The 19,991-nt window shown below is 36.6% G+C and overlaps 1 protein-coding gene across 4 annotated transcripts in view; it reads left to right on the top strand.

Annotated features, from left to right (window-relative positions):
* The window catches only part of FNBP1L (formin binding protein 1 like), a 122,382-nt gene that overhangs the window by 71,146 nt on the left and 31,245 nt on the right, over window positions 1-19,991 (top strand). For all 4 annotated transcript variants that reach the window (XM_019457535.2, XM_053892334.1, XM_053892341.1 and 1 more), the window contains 3 exons: window positions 14,098-14,151; window positions 15,362-15,509; window positions 16,282-16,344. In XM_019457535.2, coding sequence (XP_019313080.1) covers window positions 15,444-15,509; window positions 16,282-16,344 — 129 coding nt within the window. In that variant the 5' untranslated portion in view covers window positions 14,098-14,151; window positions 15,362-15,443. The remainder of the gene's footprint in view (window positions 1-14,097; window positions 14,152-15,361; window positions 15,510-16,281; window positions 16,345-19,991) is intronic.

Below are 19,991 nucleotides of genomic sequence, written 5' to 3'. Positions count from 1 at the left end.
TTTTACACTGTATAAGGAAAGATTCATGTTTGTAAGTGATGGAAAACCCAGTTTGAATGATGAGTATAATGAGAAATTTGTTGAATTATTTATTGATACCTTTTATTGATTTTACTTTTTAATTGAGTTCAAGAAGAGGTTGAATAGTCAAGTTGCTGGAAGGCCTGGAAAGTAGTTAGGTCACAGGGGTAAAAACGTGTCTGAAACACATTCAGAGAGCCCTTTGTTTTCTTCTTTTTCTCTAAAAAAATTTTTTTTTGTTTTTGGCTTCTTTTGGTGAGTTGCCTCCATTCTTTTAGTCAGACTGGCTTTCTCTGTATAGCAGGAAATACACTCACCAGCAGTGCCAGTTTTATGTCTCAGATATTCAGCTCTCATACTGGCCTCAAGGTCCCAAGACCTTGGGAAATTCTAGGAAGAAAACTCTTTGGCCCAGTGAGATTCAGTTTCTGTCTCTGGATCACTTAATTCAGGCCCATAAATAGGGCCATTTCAATTAATCTGGCAGCTCCCAAGCATGTTAACTGTTAGACTGCAGGGAGAAGGGGCAGTTAAGAAGAGGGATGCTGATCAGTCTCAGGTATCTAATACTATGCTTCTGCCAGAAGAAATAATATGAGTTGTATCCCGTTTTACAATAAATATGATATTGGTCTCCTGTTAAATAAGGATTGGAACTCAGCTTCTCATTGGAAGGTGGTTGAAAATGTATAGAGGTGATTTTCAGCCTTTAAAAATCTTTGGGATATCTTATACTCTGTCATTTAACTGTAATATGTAGTTTTAATAAAAGTGAATTAAAATTTCGAGACATTATTTGAAATATTCTATAATTTTCCCTAAAACCAAAAATAAATAAAAACATGAAAATGGATAAAAAAGATTAAAATTGGCAATTTAAACTTAAGTAGTGTGATTATATTTAATATTACATATATCATTAGCATATATATGGAATACCGTAAGTTTTGGAGAAGCCCATTAAATTTAGAAGCTTTGTCTGACTGCTGAAGGAGAAATGTTCATTCTTCTGTTTCTAGAGTGCGAGATCCTAAGGTAGTTGGAAAACATGGGTGAAACACACGTATATCAAAACAAAGCATCAGCATACCTGTGACATCTATTTTAATTTCTTTGATATGTATTGCATGTGTATAAAACTTTGTGTTTCAGTTAATTCCTAATTTACAGCACCCTACTCAAAAATGTGACTTACATATAGCCTGCTATCATAATTGGTTACTTTTGGAATCTCTGGTTTTGTTCGAAGTTTGTGAAAAAGAATAGCCTAGGGGAACTGACAGTTAAGGATAGATTTCTTGAGAGTGATGAATTGCGTAAAATATCTTTAGTTGAGAAACAACCTAAATGCTTTACACTTGACATGTTTAAGACAAGCCACTCTGAGATTTATTTGAGCTAATAAGCATATTATGTTAAAAATGTGAAGCAGGGATTTATGGGACTTACTAATCATTCACACTTGTTTATGAATTTTTGCTGACTCTACACTGTTTTTTTTTTTTTTTTTTTTTTTTAATTTTTTTTTTTCAACGTTTTTTATTTATTTTTGGGACAGAGAGAGACAGAGCATGAACGGGGGAGGGGCAGAGAGAGAGGGAGACACAGAATCTGAAACAGGCTCCAGGCTCCGAGCCATCAGCCCAGAGCCTGACGCGGGGCTCGAACTCACAGACCGCGAGATCGTGACCTGGCTGAAGTCGGACGCTTAACCGACTGCGCCACCCAGGCGCCCCTCTACACTGTTTTCTTAGAAGTTTCAAAGATCAGCTGCTTTGAAGGGAATACATTCTTTATGTTGTTACCATTAATTTTTTGAAAAAATTATAAAAATAGTATATGATTATTGTAACACATTTAAATTCAAGTCCTTTCCCAGCCCCTCTCCCTAGAAGTGAGTATAATTAATAATTTGTTGTGTCTTCTTCCAGAACTTATGTTTTCCTAGAATAGAAGTTTTGATTTGGTGTAGTACAAGCAAAACATTTTGGACCATGCTTTAGTTTTTCTAGTGGCAGGGTTGGCTTGGATGGAGCCTAGTGGCTTGTGTATGGTTTCTGTGGGCTCTTTATACTTGGGGTTTGGGAAGAGTTGCTATAGACGGGTGACTTTTACATAAAGAATGGCAAGAGTGATGAAAAAAATTGCTTAGGACTAACCTTGCATTGCAAAAGATAAAAGTAATTATTACTTCTTCCCCTTCCCTCTTCTATATATATGCTCTTCCTCCCAGAAGCTAGAGTTTGTTTATTTATTTATTTTAATGTTTGTTAATTTTTGAGAGAGAGAAAGAGTATGAGCGGGGGAGGGGCAAAAAGAGAGGGAGACACAGATTCCGAACTCACAAACTGTGAGATCATGACCTGAGCTGAAGTCGGACGCTTAACCGACTGACCGAGCCCTCCAGGTGCCCCCAGAAGCTAGAGTTTAAATTAATGTTTTTTATGCTATGTTTAAACTGTGTTACGACTTTTATGGGTAACCTCTGGTAGCCATAATTATTTTAAGAGACAGAAGCCCAACTCAGATTGGAAGTTATTAATGTGACTGAAAAGTTCAGGGGTCTGGATACTCAGGAAAATGTTAAGAATTCTCTTCTCTTGGTTTTGCTTTCCTCTCTGTTGGTTTAATTCCCAAATAGTCTCTTCTCACATGGTAAATCTAAGATTATATCCTATCAGTTTAGCTACAGCAGAGAGAGAAGATGTTTTCCCAAGAAGTACAACAGAAATTTTAAGATTGACTTTTGTTAGCCTGGAATAATGAGGCTGGATCAAATAAATATTTCTAGACCATAGCATGTGGCCAGCAGCACCATAACTACATAGATGTGACATTGAAAGAGCTGTAGTTTTGGATATGCTAGGCAGTACTGAAGTAGTAACTCCATATCCCAGGGGTTTTACACAGCAGATCTTATTTCTTGCTCATGCAAAGTTGACTACAAGTTCAAGTGATAACTCTCTAGGGTAGCCCATGTGATAACTCAAAATCCAGACTGTTTTCATCTTCCATCTCTGCATGGAGCCTCCACAGTTGCTTCAGCAGGGAATGGGAGAGCCCTTAGGGTTATGCACAAGTTGTCAGTGCTTTAGTCTGGTAGTTACACAGAGCTTATGGCCCATGATACAGAATTAGTCACGGGGTCTTGCCTAACTGCAGGGGGGGCTGGGAAATGTATAAAATCACGTGTTTTTTTTGATGAGCAGAAATGTATCTGTCACAAGCTGTTAGAAAATAAAGGGTAGTCAGTGATGTAGGTAGGCAAAACAGTTAATGCCCTCTATAGCCTGGAATTCTAAATAGTGCTTAAAATGTTGATATGAAAAAATGTGTTCAGAGTTTGAAACTGCTTGCTCTTTGCAATGTTTTTTGCCCAAGTTTGGCTTATTTTTGTTTAAAGTAATTCATGGATTCGTGGTTGAAAATCACTGACTTTAAAAGTAATTTCTAGGGGGCACCTGGGTGGTTCAGTTGGTTAAGTGTCTGACTTTGGCTCAGGTCATGATCTCCTGGTTTGTGGGTTCAAGCCCAGAGTCAGGCTGTGTGCTGACACTTGGAGCATGGAGCCTGATTCAGATTTTATGTCTCCCTCTCTGTCTCTGCCCCTCCCCTGCTTGTGCTCTATCAAAAATAAACAAACATTAAAAAAAAAAAAAAAGTAATTTCTAGGAGCTCCTGGGTGGCTTAGTCAGTTAAGCATCCAACTCTTGATTTTGGCTCAGGTTATAATCTCGGTCACAGTCGTGAGATCCAGCCTTGTGTTCGGCTCCCTGCTAGGCTTGGAGCCTCCTTAAAATCCTCTTTCTCCCTCTCCCTCTGCTCCTCCCCCATTCATTCTCTCTCTCTCTGTCTTATAGGAATGAATGAATGAATGAATGAATGAATGAATGAATATGAATAATTTCTAGAATACAACACATTTATATGTTGGAGACTGTGTAGTTATGTTTCTTTCTTTTTTTTTTTTTTAAGTTTATTTATTTTGAGAGAGAGCATGAGCAGGTGGGGGGGTGGCGTGGAGAGAGAGAGAGAGGGAGAGAGAGAATTCCAAGCAGGCTCCACACTTTCAGCACAGAGCCTGATGCAGGATTTGAACCCACAAACGGAGAGATCGTGACCTGAGTCGAAATCAAGAGTTGGACGCTTAACTGACTGAACCACCCAGACACCCCTACACTGTAGTTATCTTAATCAATGTGCTCATAAATTAGTTACCTTGTAATTGTTAAATTAAATATTTTTGGTATCAGTGCTGTTATCTCTCTTTGATGTACATACCTGTAGCAGATGGACTGCTATCCAATAGACATTCCTCCTCCTATAACAGCTTTATTGAGGTATCATTTACATACCATAAGATTTCACCCTTTTAATGTATACAATTCAGTGGTTTTTAGTATACTCACAGAGTTGTCAAACTGTCACCAATATTTAATGTTAGAATATTTTTATCATTGCAAAAAGAAATCCCCGTACCCATCAGCAGTCATTCTCCATTCACCCCTCCCTCAGGCCCTAGCACCCACTCATCTACTTTCTGTCTTTGTGTATTTGTCTGTTCTAATTAACTGAATTATTCCCATCGCTTCCCCATCTTCCTTTTTGAGTTCTCTCTTAGAAAGACTCTAGGTCATATACAATTAACTGGTTTGGTAGCTATGATTCATCATTCTTTCTGTTGATATGGTACCTGAAATAATCAATGGGTAGCACATAGATTCGCTGATGTTTGAGTTAATAAATTAATTCATCCACAAAAATGATTTTGGGTGGTGTTTCAGATAACTTTGACTAAGAACCAATGGTTAAGGGTGTATGGTTGGATTTCCTTAATATGATGTAGAAGGGCCTCTGCTGCTCCACATATATCTTTCCAACCTCACTAATTACCATTTTTGGTTCACAGTTGATGTTCCAGCAACAATGAACCCATTTGTAGTTCTTCATAAATGCTATAGTATTTTTCTTTTCCTTGCCTTTGCTCATTAGGTCTTCTCTATTTAGAATTCCCCCTGGGCTTTCCAGTTGTCTAATTCTTGTTTACCTTTTCAGGGCATGTCAGGGAATCAAATTTCAACCTTTCTCCTCTGGGGAAGCTCCTCTATAGAGCCTTCTATTGTTCTTTTACCATATTATGTTATGGAAAAGCGTTTTATATATTTGATATCTCTAGGCCAGCAGTCTCTGAACTTTTTATTCCTTACCTGTAGAAATTGTTTGAACATGTGTGTGTGCACAATTATTAATAACTAATGTACATGTACTAGTGTGGTGTGGTAAATGTTAGTAAAGCTTTAAAAACATTTTTTTAATATACTTATTTCACTTTTGAGAGAGTGCTTGCGTGTGAGTAGGGGAGGGGCAGAGGGAGAGAGAGAGAATATTAAGCAGGCTCCAGGCCCAGTGTGAGGCCCAATCTCATAACCGTGAGATCATGACCTGAGATGAAATGAAGATTCAGACTCTTAACAGACTGAGCCACCCAGGTACCCCTAAGACATTTATTTTTAATTGTAATATAGTTGACATGTTATGAGTTTCAGGCGTACAACATAATGATTTAAACATTTATATAAATCATATAGTGCTTACTATGATAAGTGTAGTTACCATCTGTTATCACTTATTGCACTATAATTGACTGTATTGCCTATGCTGTACTTTAAATCCCTATGGTTGACTTATTTTATAACTGGAAGTTTGTACCTCTTAACCTCTCGTACCTATTTCACCCATCTCCCTTATCTTCTCCTCTCTGGTAATCACCAGTTTTTGTTCTTTGTATTTATAACTCTTTCAGTTTGTTGTTTTTTTTTTTATGGTCTACCACACAGAAGTGAAATCGTATGGCATTTATTTTTCTCTGACATATTTCACTTAACATAATATTCATTAGGTCCATTCATGTTGTTGCAAATGGCAAATTTTTGGTTTTGTTTTTTTTTTTTTTAAGGCTGAGTAATATTCTTGTGTGGGTGAGTGTGTGTCTGTGTCCCACATCTTCTTTATATATTCATCTATTGATGGATACTTAGGTTGCTTCTGTATCTTCACTATTTAAATAATTCTGCAATAAACATACAAGTGCATATATCTTCCTGAATTAGTATTTTCATTTTCTTTGGAGAAATATCCAGAAGTGAAATTACTGGGTCATGTGGTATTTCTATCTTTAAATTTTTGAGGAACTTCCATGCTGTTTTCCATAGAGGCTGCACCAATTTACATGTCCACCAACATAGGGGCACAAGGGTTCCCTTTTCCCCACATCCTCACCAGCACTTGTTTCTTGTTATTTTGATACTAGCCATTCTGAAAAATGTGAGGTTGTTTTGCTTTTCGTTTCCTTGATGGTTAGTGAGGTTGAACATTCTTTGATGTTTCTGTTGGCCATCTGTATGTCTTTGGAAAAATGTCTATTCAGATAACTATAGCTATTTTTAATGAGATTGTTCTTTTGGTGTTGAGTTGTATGAGTTTTTTTATATATTTTAGATATTAACTCCCATTGGATATATCATTTGCACATATCTTCCATTTAGTAGGTTGCCTTTTCATTTTGTTGATGGTTTCTTTTGCTGTGAAAAAAGCTTTTAGTTTTATGTAGTCCCAATTATTTATTTTTGCTTTTGTTGCCTTTGGCTGAAGAGAGAGATCTAAAAATGTAATGCCAAGACCAATGTCCAAGACTTCACTGCCCATGTTTTTTTCCTTTTAGGAGTTTTATAATTTCAGGTCTTTAATCTATTTTGAGTTTATTTTGTGTATGGTATAATTAAGTTCCATTTCATTCCTTTGCACACATCTGTTCAGTTTTCCCAGCGTCATTTATTGAAGAGACTGGCTTTTCCCCATTATATATTCTTGCCTTCTTTGTCAAAGATAAATTGACCATAAAGGCTTGGATTTACTTCTGGGCTCTCTATTCTGTTCTGTTGATCCATGTGTCTGTATTTGTGCCAGTACCATACTGTTTTGAATACTGAGGCTTTGTGGTGTACTTTGAAATCTGGGATAATGATATCTCCAGTTTTGATCTTCTTTCTCAAGTTTACTTTGGCTATTCAGGGTCTTTTTGTGGTTCCATACAAATTGTAGGATTATTTGTTTTAGTTCTGTGAAAAAATGTGTTTTGATAGGGATTGCTTTGAATGTGTAGATTGCTTTGGGTAGTATGGACATTTTAACAATATAATTCTTCCAATTGATGAGCATGAAATATCTTTCCATTTATTTGTGCCATCTTTTATTTCTTTCATCGTTTCATAGTTTTCAGAGTACAGGTCTTTCACCTCTTTGTTTAAATTTATTCCTAGATATTTATTCTTTTTGATGCAGTTGTAAATGGGACTGATTTCTCATTGTGCCATTTTGTCATTAGTTTATAGAAACACAACAGTATATTAATTTTGTATCCTGCGATTTTACTGAATTCATTTATTCTTAGTTCATTTATTGTTTTTGGTGGAGTCTTTAAGACTTTATATGGTATTGTGTCATCTGTCAATAGTAACATTTTACTTATTCCTTAAAAATATGGATGCTTTTTATTTCTTTTTCTTTTCTGATTGCTATGGCTAGAACTTCTAGTATTATGTTAATTGAAAGTGGAAAGAGTGAACATCTTTGTCTTGTTCCTGATCTTAGAGGAAAAGCTTTCAGCTTTTCACCATTGAGTGTGGTGTTAGCTGTTGGCTTGTCATATATGGACTTTATTATGTTGAGGAATGTTCCCTGTATACCTACCTTTTTGAGAGTTTTTATCATGAATGAATGCTGAATTCTTTTCCTGCATCTGTTGAGATTATCATATGATTTTTATTCTTTGTTTTGTTAATGTGCTACATTCACATTGATTGATTTATGGATTTAAGCCATTCTTGCATTCCAGTAATAAATCCCATTTAATTGTGTTGAATGTTTTTTTAAAAACTTTTTTTAGAATATTTATTTATTTTTGAGAGAGAGCATGCAGACATAGGCGGGGCCGGGGGAGCAGAAAGAGGGAGACAGAGGATCTGAAGCAGGCTCTGAGCTGTTAGTGCAGAGCCTGATAGCGGGGCTCAAACTCACAAACCATGAAATTATGACCTGAGCCCAAGTCAGATGCTTAAGTGACTGAGCCACACAGGTGCACTGAGGTTTGTTTGTTTTTCTGATTCAGTTTCATTACTAGTATTTAGTGTATTCAGATTTTCTTTCTTCCCGATTCATTCGTGAAAATTGTATTTTTCTGGGAATTTATCCATTACTTCTAGGGTTGTCCAATTTGTTAGTATGTAAGTCTCCATAGTAGTCTCTTATAATCTTTGTATATTTGTGGTGTTGGTTTTAACGTCTCTCCTCTTTCATTTCTGATTTTATTTATTTGAGTCCTCTCTTTTTTTCTAGTTGAGTCTGGGTAATGATTTATTGTTTGTTTCTTTGTTTTTATTTTTTTAACGTTTATTTATTTTTGAGACAGAGAGCACAAGTCAGGGAGGGGTAGAGAGAGAGGAATACAGAGAATCTAAAGCAGGCTCCAGGCTCTGAGCTGTCAGCACAGAGCCTGATGTGGGCCCCGAACTCACTAACCGCGAGATTACCACCCCAGCCAAAGTCAGATGCTTAACCGACTGAGCCACCTAGGTGCCCCTGTGTGGTTTTTTTTTTTTTTTCTAGTTCCTTTAGATGTAAGGTTAGATTGTTTGAGATTTTATTTTATCTCTTGAGGAAGTCTTGTATCATTATACTTTCCTCTGAGATCTGCCTTTGCTGTGTCCCAAAGATTTTCAGTGTCGAGTTTACATTTTTGTTTGTCTCAAGATATTTTATTATTTTCTCTTCAATTTATTTGTTGACCCATTGGTTATTTACTTGCATATTGTTCAGCCTCCGTATGTTTTTGTTTTTTCCAGTTTTTTTCTTGTGATTGATTTTCTAGTTTCATACTGTTGTGGTCAGAAAAGATGCTTGATGTGATGTCAGTGTTTTTAAATTTATTGAGACTTGTTTTGTGGTCTAAATGTTATTTATCCCAGAGCCTGTTCCATTTGTACTTGAAAAGAGTGTATTCTGTTCTTTTTGGGTAGAATGTTCTGTATATATCTGCTAGGTGCATGTGTTCTGATGTGTCATTGAAAGCCAAAGTTTCCTTACAGATTTTGCATATACCTGTGTTGTCATCTGTTGATGTAAGTGGGAGTCAAAGTTCCCTACTTTTACTGTATTACCATCAGTTTCTCCCTTTATGTCTGTTAATATTTGGCTTATATATTTAGATGCTTCTCTGTTGGGTGCATAGGTATTTATAGTTGTTGTATTCTCTTGTTGGGTTAATCTCTTTACATTAAGTAACGCCCATCTTTGTTTTAAAGTCTGTTTTGTTTGATGTAAGTATTGCTGTCTCAGCTTTTGTTATTGTTTCCATTTGCCTGGAATATCTTTTTCCATCCCTTTCCTTTCAGTCTGTATGTATCTTTAGGTCTGAAGTGAGTCCCTTGTATGCAGCATATAGATGGGTCTTGTTTTTTTTATCTATTTAGTTACCTAGTTACTTTGATTGGAGTATTTACGTTTTTTGATTGGAGCATTAAATGTTCATTTACATTTAAAATCATTATTAATATTTATGTACTGATTGCTGTTTTGTTAACGATTTTCTAGTTGTTTTTGTAGTTCTTCTAGGTCTTTTCTTTTTTCTTTGCTTTTCTCCCTTGTGATTTGATGACTTCTTAAAAAAATTTTTTTTTAATGTTTGTTTATTTTTGAGAGACACACACACACACACACACACACACACACACACACACACACACACATACACGGAGTGTGAGCAGGGGAGGGTCAGAGAGAGATACACACACAGAATCCGAAGCAGGCTCCAGGCTCGGAGCTGTCAGCACAGAGTCTGACCTGGGGCTTGAACTCACAAACTGTGAGATTATGACCTGAGCCGAAGTCAGCTGCTTAACAGACTGAGCCACCCAGGCGCCCCCAATGACTTTTTTTAGTGTTATGCTTGGGTTCTTTTCTGTTTGTTTTTTTGTGTATCTGTTACTTGTTTTAGGTTTGTGGTTACCATGAGGTTCATATATAACATGCTATGTATATAGCAGTCTATTTTAAATTGATGGTCACTGAAGTTCAAACACATTCTTAAAGCACTTTTGTTTTATGTATTTGATGGTACATTTTATATCTTTTTATTTTGTGTATCCCTTAACTAATTATTGTAAACAAAATTGATTTTACTGCTTTTGTCTTTAACCATCATACTAGTTTTATGAGTGATCTAATACTTTCACCATATATTTGCTTTTCCTGGTGAAATTTTTTCTTTTCATAACTTTCTTCTATTTATGGCCTTTTCTACCTTAAGAAGTCCCTAAAGCACTTTTTTTTAAGGTCAGTTTAGTGGTGATAAAGTTTTTTAATTTTTGCTTGTCTGGGAAACTATCTTTCTTTCACTTCTGAATGATAACCTTGCTATGTAGACTATACTTGGTTGTTGGTTTTTTTCCTTTCGGCATTTGGAATGTCATGCTACTCCTTTGTGGTTTGCAGAATTTCTGCTGGAAATCAGCTGATAGACTTAGGTGATTGTTGCTGTATACATAATATTTGCTTTTGTCTTGCTGCTTTAAGATTGTCTCTTTAATTTTTGACATTGCATTATTATGTGCTTTGCTGTGGACCTCTTTGGGTTCATCTCCTTTAGGGCTTTCTTTCCTTCCTTGGCATGGATATCTGTTTTATTTTCCAAGTTAGGGAAATTTTCAGCTATTAATTCTTCAGATAAGTTTTTTTGTCCTCTCTCTTTTCTATCTGGGACCCCTATAATGCAAATGTTAGTATGCTTGATGTTGCCCAGGCGTCCCTTTAACCTATTCTTTAAAAATTCCTTTTCAGCATGGATGAGTCCCACTACTCTGTCTTCCAGATTGCTCATTCATTCTTCTGCTTCTTCTAGTGTATTTTCCACTTCATGTTTTGTATATTTGTTTTTTATATTTTCTTAACTCCTTGTTTAAATTCTGAATTCATCTATTCTTATCTCAAGTCTGGTGAGCATCTTTATGACCATTATTTTGAATTCTTTATCCAGTAGATTGCCTATTTCTGTTCTATTTAGTCCTTTTTCTGAGATTTTGTCTTTTCTTTCATTTGGATCGTATTCCTCTATTTCCTTGTTTTGTCTGTCTCTCTGTTGGTTTCCATATATTAGATAGGTCACCTGTGGCTCCTGGTCTTGAAAGCAAGTGGCCTTATGTAGAAGGTATTCTTTGGGCCAAAGTAATGCAATTTCCCTTGGTCAGCAGAACCAGGCACTCCAGGGATAGTCCCTGTATGGGCTCTTCGCACCCTCATGTTCTGACTGGGCCACAGTGCTCCTGGTTGAGAGGCCTGTTGTGAGTGTGGTGGTGGTGGAGTTAGCTCCTCGTATAGCTGGCTGCCAGGCCCCACTGTGATACGCTGAGCAGGCATGCTCGGGGGTGTGGAGCTGGGCTCCTGGGCCCCTAGCCTTTCCCAGGTCAGGAGTTGCTTTGGAGGGGTACCTGCCAGAGCAGATAGGTTAAATAGGGTAGGTCTGCAGGGGAACACTGGACTGGGTGAACAGTTCTACCAAAGTAGATGGGAGAGTTTCAGAACTGGTGGTGCCTGCCAGGAGAGGGCCAAGTAGGCTGAAGGAACGAAAGAAAGATGGCAACTGCCAATGCTTCCATTTCTGGAGAAGTTTCCTACAGATACCTGCTCTTCTGCATACTTCCTAAAATTAGTCCATAAATGTCCTTCACGTATGGTCCAGGCATGTTTCAAACTACTGCCACTGTGCTGGGCCTCCCATGAATGATATTCACTGGCTCTTTGAAGAGCAGAGTCTCAGTTTCCTGTAGACCTGTGGCTCTCTCTCACAGTTAAGTGCTGGTGATTTTCAAAGCCAGATGTTATGGGGGCTTGTTTTCCTTCTGCAGATCCCCAGAGAGGGAGGGTACTTTATGTAGGGCTTCATCCCTTTGCTCCTTAGGTAAGACCTCTGCACCTGTGATATCTGGTTCCTGACTATGTCGCTGCCCCTACTATCCTTTTTTTGATGGGCTTTTTCTGTATATCTTTAGTTGTAGAAGAGGTGTTCTGCTAGTCTTCAGGTCATTCCCAGAGTGAGTTGCACTGTATGTACTTGTAGCCGTGAGTGTTATGGAAGAGAGAAGCTCTGGATCTTTGTTCTCTTCCATCTTACCCTCCTTTCTTTTTCTTCCTTTTTTTTTTTTTTTTTTTAATTTTTTAATTTTTTAATGTTTATTTTTTGAGAGAGAGAGAAGAGGAGGGCAGGAGGGAGGAAGGGGGAGGGGGGGAAGAGAGGGAGGGGGTGAGGGTCAGAGAGAGAGGGAGACACAGAGTCCAAAGCAGGCTCCAGGCTCTGAGCTGTCAGCCCAGAGCCCAATGTGGAGCTCGAACTTAGGAACTGTGAGATCATGACCCTAGCCAAAGTCAGACACTCAAAGTCAGACTGAGCCATCCAGGGGCTCCTTCCCCTCCTTTCTATTAAACTTTTGGTAAACAAGTATATAAATGTAAGGCCTGAAGCTTTTATCCTGTACCTTGTTTTACAACCAGTGGTGACTATGAGTTTTTTAATTAACTTGGTAAATGTAACCCTCCTCAGTGTCTTGCCTGTTCTCTCCCCTGACTCTTCAGGGTGTTAAGACCTTCTCTTTTGTATTATAGCATCCTTTGCATACCTTTATCATAGCAGTTATTATGTTGTATGTTGTAATTATTGGTATATACTTCTGTATTCCTTTCAATGGAATGTAAATCTTGAATGTGGATATTCTCTCATTTCTAATGTTCCCAGTAACTTGCACAGTGCCTAGCATATAGAGGATAATTATAGAATGAATAAGCTGAATTAAATGGAATGAATTGATAATGATTTGAGAATAATTAGAACAATGCTTCTTTTGAAGTATTTATTTGAAAGGCCATAGGGCCATTTATTTTTTAAATGCCTATAGGTTAAAGCAGTATATATCATATTTGTGTTGATGAACTAGTTTCTTTTTGAGTTTCCAATTCATTGTGTATTGTTGATTTCGTAAAATCCAATAAAAATTTAATGCCAGAAAAATGTCATAAAAAAGAGACATGTAAAATACAGGCACCAATTTTTTTTATTATTAGATTCAATAGACATAAACTTACTCTCAACTTGTGTACTTAGCTTTTTGTGGATTAGTCACAAACAGTCTGTGGAGCTTTACTTGTCCATGGACCATATTTTGAGAACTGTGTAAAGCACTGTGTTAAATGCTTTACAAATATTATCCACTTTAATTTTCATAACCCTGTGGGGTGTAGGTACTGTTATTGCTCTTGATAGGAAATGGGGCAAGTGAATTATCCAAGGACACATAGATGCCACACAAAACAGCCAGGATGCAAACCCAGGTAGTATAGTGTTACTTCAGAGTCCATGTTCTAGTCTTCTTATGAGTTTGCAAAGATGAGATGAGGTAGCATGTTAGTCTGAGACTGTCTAGAATGGACGTAGATGCAGGCAAAGAAAGTTGCAGTATAAGTGTAATTAATATGCCTTAAAAAAAGAGAATGTGAAGGGTCCCATAATGATGTTCATATAAAAGTAGAATTATGGAGGATGCTGACCAACTGTTCTTTTATCCTATTAGTGAATCAGCATTTGTTTTCATATCTTAGTTCATTTTAAAATATCTGATTTGCAAAACAAAATAGTGATGGTATGTCTTTGAAGTACATGTCTTTTTGCTGTGACTCAGTGTCATACACTGAGTACTTTGTTTCTTCTTCCTCTTCTTTGCTTATTTGCTAGCATAATCATCCTTATTATTATGATTACACTCATACAAACACAGATAATAACATTTCCTTTTACAGATACCAGTATTTTCAGAACAAAATGTAGAGATAATATGTTAATGGTAGTAGATGATTATACTGCTGTCTTGTTTTTTATCATTAAATTCTTGATATCATGAAATTGGCAACTTAGAGAATATTTCAGTTTCAGTAGTAGTATATTTTGTATGTTAAAAAATTTTTTTCTTCCTATAGAAATCTGGTTAAGAAGTACTGTCCCAAACGTTCCTCCAAAGATGAAGAGCCAAGGTAAATTCTACACCTGTTTATTATTGCATATTAAAATTTAAAAAATACTAATATTTGTGTTATTTAGTAAAATAAATATGCTGTTAGCCCTTTATAATGATTTTTTAAAGTTTTAATTAAATCACAGTTTTATGAAGAAGGAACGACTGTTTAATAAGAATGAATATTTCAGTGGGCTCAGTTTTCTGAAATAGTTGAAGTATGTGGGACTTCACCTGAGTTACTTAGTCTTTCGTATTTTTTCCATACTTGATTCTGTAGTTAGCTTATTAGATTCTTGCTTTTACTCTTAGAGGTATTAAGATAGTTTGGCTGGTTGGTTTAAAGGGATAATGAAAAGGAATGAGGTTGTCAGGGTAATCTTGGAACTCTGAATAAAAGTTTGGGAATTAGTTATGAGCTTTTTGGTCTTAAACAGGGGTATGTGGATGGCTCTGAAATGCAGAAACAAAGAGACTAGACTTAAAACAGCTTTGTGTATAATTGTTAATTGTTAGAATTCTTAGGTTTAGTGTTAATGGAGTTCTGTCTGAGCTATTTGCCTTCAGCCAAAAGAATAGTCTGGCAGTGTATTCAGAGTAGATCTATACATTTTAATACAGCAATTCTCTTTGTTTCTCTCCTTCTCTCCACACACATTTTTTACCCTTATTTTTGCCCCTTCTTACCCCTCTTTTGGTGCCAACTACAATGGCACTTTACTTCCATTCAGGATGTGGGCAGGCATACAAGCAGCTGTGTCCAGAGCTGATAGCAAAATTGTTCTGTAGATCAGCCATCGAGATGCATTTGAGTGGTATGATTGGCAGGTTCTGTCCTCGAGAGCAAGCATATCATCTCTGCACCAGGTTCAGCTGCCAGTCCTAGGAATCCAACCAAGTGGGCCAGTCACCCCAGCTCAGGCCAGTCACTTGGCTACTTAAGAGATTCCAGTATGCCAAAAGAGCCTGCAGGTAGTATTCTTAATATTTTTTGACCCCATATATCCCTTTATTTATAAATTAAGACTACTTGAAGGTATACAAACATATACAACTTGAGCTTAATATGGGATTCTTTCATACAAAGTTAATTTGGAGTTAGTAGTGAAGAAAGAGTTAGGTTGAGTATGTTAAAATTTGTCAAGTGTCAGGCTGAATCCATACCTCACAAAAAACATTTGTAAAGAAAATAAAGGAAATTTCACCATTTTTTAATATGTTTTTGTCAGGTTTACCTCGTGTATAGCCTTTTTTAACATCCTTAACGAGTTAAATGACTATGCAGGACAACGAGAAGTAGTAGCAGAAGAAATGGCGCACAGAGTTTATGGTGAATTAATGAGATATGCTCATGATCTGAAAACTGAAAGAAAAATGGTAATTATTGTTTTTATCCAGTTATATATAATATGAAATATTTTCACATAATTACTTTGCTTTTCAAAGTAATGCTTGTTCAGTATAAGCTGGTTTTCTGTTTCACTCAGTTTCTTCTAGCCAAAATCATCTTAAGATACTCTTGCTAATTTGTAATCTTTTTGGATTTAAGACCAAGATTTGATAACCTACAGCCCATGTGCCAAATTTAGCTTACTGTCAGTTTTTCTTAGTTCCCATGGGCTAAGAATGCTTTGTACATTTTGGATAGTTGAAAAGAAGATCAAAAGAATATTTCATGGTATGTGAAAATTGTATGAAATTCAAATTTCAGTGACTATAAATAAAGTTTTATTGAAACAGGCCCATACTTATTCATTTATGCATTGCCTGTGGCTGCTTTTGATTATATCAGAAAAGTTGAATATTTGTAACAGAGACCACATGGCTTGCAAAACCTAAGATATATATCTGACCCTTTATAGAAAACGTTTGTCAACCCTTAATTAAGACATATGTATTTTTCTAGAAATTATATCTGTTTTAAAGGTTATACTTACAGTATTCAGGTAATACCTATAAAATGCATTTGAGAGTTTTGCTCTACTAATAATCTCTTCCTAAGTCTTGATATCAAGTTATATAATTAGTACCTTAAAAAATTAAGCGAAAGCGTTTGGGTTTTTTAAAGACTTTTAGTATTTAAATGTAATTTTTTGTTTTATTTGTTTTTTGTTTTTTTGTTTTTTTTTTCTTTGGTTATGATCTTCAGCATCTTCAAGAAGGACGAAAAGCTCAACAGTATCTTGATATGTGCTGGAAACAGATGGATAATGTGAGTTATAGTGTCTTCATGCTTAACATAAAATTTTATAGACTAGTTTAGCCCTAAATTCTCCTATGCTTCACATCTATTGAGTTGAATATTTCTCTATGTATTTATTCATTTTTAACATTGGTATAAAAAGAGAATGTGCATTTTGTTATTTTTTTCTGTATGGTTCTATACTTATACCAACTCTGTAGTCTTCAGATATCTGTAAATGTTTAGGAAAACAGTTTTTGACTTTGCAGTAGTTACTGTAAACTATTGATACCAGGGTAAGAGTAATGGGGATGTTAATAGTGATGTATCTTAGAAGACCGTTTGACAGAGACTGAGAGGACTTAGATCGTAGTTGTACCTTTTATGATTTCTCTTGATTTCATCCTTAGAATATGAAAATTGAAGATTGTGGACTAGATTTGTGAAATGTTTCTTCCAGTTCAGTGATTCTATCATGAAAATGTTCTTAGTACTAGACTCCTGGTCATAGACCATTCAAATTATAGGAAAGAAAATACTTGATAGTATTTATATATAAAATTATAAAAGTGCAATAATTATTTACTATAAAAACTTTCCAAAGGTACTTGCTAATGTGTTTTTTCTTAGATATTCCGGCATACAGTCATTTGAAAAACAATATGTCTGCATGGAACATTGTTGTCTCCTTTCCTTAAAATTCTCCGCCAAATGATGTTCTGTAGTACAAAATTAATATTCTTTTTGAACCCTCAGGTTCTCAAGCAGCTTACTCTTTACTTGCGTATTTTTATTATGGACACTGTATTCCTTGAAAATGGTGCTAAAAGGAGTTTTTCATGTTATGTTAATCAGTTTAGTTTGTAGTTGTTGGGAAAGGGACTTTTAAGTTTGAGATGAAGAAACCTTGTGTATATATGTGTTTTTGGCCATTTTTTCTTGGTTTAAGTCCACGTATTTAGGGGCGCCTGTATGGCTCAGTTGGTTAAGCGTCTGACTCTTGATTTTGGCTCAGGTCATGAACTCACAGTTTGTGGAATTGAGCCCTGTGTCGGGCTCTGTGCTGACAGCACCGAGCCTGCTTAAGAGTCTGTCTCTGTCTCTGTCTCTCTCTGCCCCTTCCCTACACGCACACATGTTTCTCTGTCTCTCTCTCAATAAATGTTTTTTTAAAAAAACACATATTCAAAGCTTAGGTTAAATTTCTACTGTATGAATATCATTGATGTAAGATTCTAGGCACCAGTGCTGATTGAGAATTTTTAGTTCTATTAATAGTCTCTTTCATTTTTGTTTTCATTTTCATTCTAATTGGTTTTAACAAGACTTTTAGGGAGTGTTTACATTTATTAAATTTTAAATTACCTTAACTAGCATTCTTAGAATCTGCCACCTAATGAGTATGTATGTGTTTTCATTTGCACATAATAACAGACTCCTACACTCGTGAGTCATTGGTCCCTTTAAAAACTTGTGTTGACACAAATTATTTTTGTTATGTGCTGACTTGCCTTTAGAACAATTGACAGGGGCGCCTGGGTGGCTCAGTCAGTTGGGCGTCCGACTTCAGCTCAGGTCATGATTCGCGGTTCGTGAGTTAGAGCCCCGTGTTGGGCTCCGTGCTGACAGCTCAGAGTCTGGAGCCTGCTTCAGATTCTGTGTCTCCCTGTCTCTGCACCCCTCCCCTGCTTGCCCTCTGTCTGTCTCTCTCTGTCTTTCTCTCTCTCTCTCTCTCTCAAAAATAAACAAACATTAAAATTAAAAAAAAAAAGAATAATTGACATTTAATAAGCAAAAGTTATAGGGGTCACAAGAAAGAAGCATCAAAACAAAATGTGGGAGTAATTTCTTTAAGACATTGATTAACAATACCATTAAAGGTGAGTTCAGCTCAACTCGTATTTATTGGAGGCATCCTTGACATGTACTGAGTCCTGGTACAAAAGTGAATAGTGAAAAAAGTGATTAGTGATGTAGTCCTTATTTTTGTGGAGCCTGTGGTCTAGTGAGGGAGACAAATATAATTTCTGTGGAATTTGTTGAAATATGTGCAGGATCCCATTTCTTCTCTATCTTGTTTAATCAAGAAAATGAAATTGTAAGATTATTAATATTTTTGAAATTATTGAGAGGAGATTTAAAGAACTGGGAGAAATAAGCTAAATTAGTGACAGAGTATTGAAAATTGAGGAAAACAGTTTAAAAGACAGTTATGAACCACAGGATAATGAAAATAGGCCACCCTGGTATTAAAGATGGAGGGCAGAAGAGAATAGCCTGCAAAGAAGATTTTGAAGGAATGGTGACAGATTAATATGAAAAAAGTACCAAAGATGCCAGGTCTATCGGTTAGTGGGTTTAGGTATCAAACAGAGCATGCAGATTTATAAGAACAGGGCTCAGAAATGGAGCAGTTCCAGAGTTGGTCCATAGCTCAGTGATGTCACTAAGGCTGCTTCTCCTCTCTGTGTCTACTTTGCCATCTTGACCACGTTGGCATTTTTCCTCAGGCTTGTCCCCTTATGGTCAGCAGTTGAATGAAGCAGCCAAGCACCACATCCTCATTCAGTTGCATGCAGAAGCAGGAAGAAGAGGGCATTTCTTTTCTAACTGTTCCTTTTTATCAGGGAGGGAAAACTTTCAGAAAAATCCCCAGCAGACTTTGTAATGGGTGCCTTTGACAGGATGAGATTATTTAACCATGCTCCAGATGTGGCAAGGATCAGCTATTTTCAGCTACACTGAGAGGTGGGCTTTTCTAAGAAAAACTTTTTTTTAAAGTTTATTTATTTTGAGGGAGAGAGCATGAACGAGAGAGAGGGGGAAAGAGAATCCCAAGCAGGCTCTGCACTGTCATTGCAGAGCCCAGTGTGAGGCTCAGACTCAACGAACTGTGAGATCGCGATCTGAGCCACAAGAGTTGGACACTTAACCGACTGAGTCACCCAGACACCCCCAAAACAAACATGTTTTATGCAAAGGATCAATAATCAGAATAGGAGCAGGAAGCTAGAAGTTAGTGGAGTGGTTAGCACTTTTACATTTCTGAAGGAAGTCAGTTTCCAACAGTTTCATACCCAGCCAAATTTTATCCGTTAAAAGTGTTGGTAAAGTTATTTTTGGCCATGGAGACTTAGCTCCCACAAATCTTCTAGGAAGCTACTGCTGAATGTGTTCTAGCAAAATAAGGAAATGAACCAAGAAAGGGGAAGGTGTGGAATTGGGAAATAGGAGATTCAAATCAAAGGAGAGGTAAAAGGAATCTCTGATAATGGTGAAGGGAAATTGCAGGGTAACAGCTATGTAGTAGGTCCACTTTGGTGTAACCAATCCAAATTTCAATAATCCAAATTTCAATAGGTCAAAGCCTTTGGAAGAGATCTCATCAAGAAAGTAAAATTTATAGAATTCTGAATATGTTTGAATTAACTGAGGACAGATTTAAAAAAATTTTTTTTTTTTAACGTTTATTTATTTTTGAGACAGAGAGAGACAGAGCATGAACAGGGGAGGGGCAGAGAGAGAGGGAGACACAGAATCTGAAACAGGCTCCAGGCTCTGAGCTGTCAGCACAGAGCCCGACGCAGGGCTTGAACTCACGGACCGTGAGATCATGACCTGAGCCGAAGTCGGACGCTTAACCGATCAAGCCACCCAGGCGCCCCGAGGACAGATTT

Source organism: Panthera pardus, unplaced genomic scaffold (assembly GCF_024362965.1).
Source record: "Panthera pardus isolate Hobbes unplaced genomic scaffold, ASM2436296v1 HiC_scaffold_11, whole genome shotgun sequence".
Lineage (NCBI taxonomy): Eukaryota > Metazoa > Chordata > Mammalia > Carnivora > Felidae > Panthera > Panthera pardus.
This window is presented reverse-complemented; position numbering and strand designations above follow the sequence as displayed.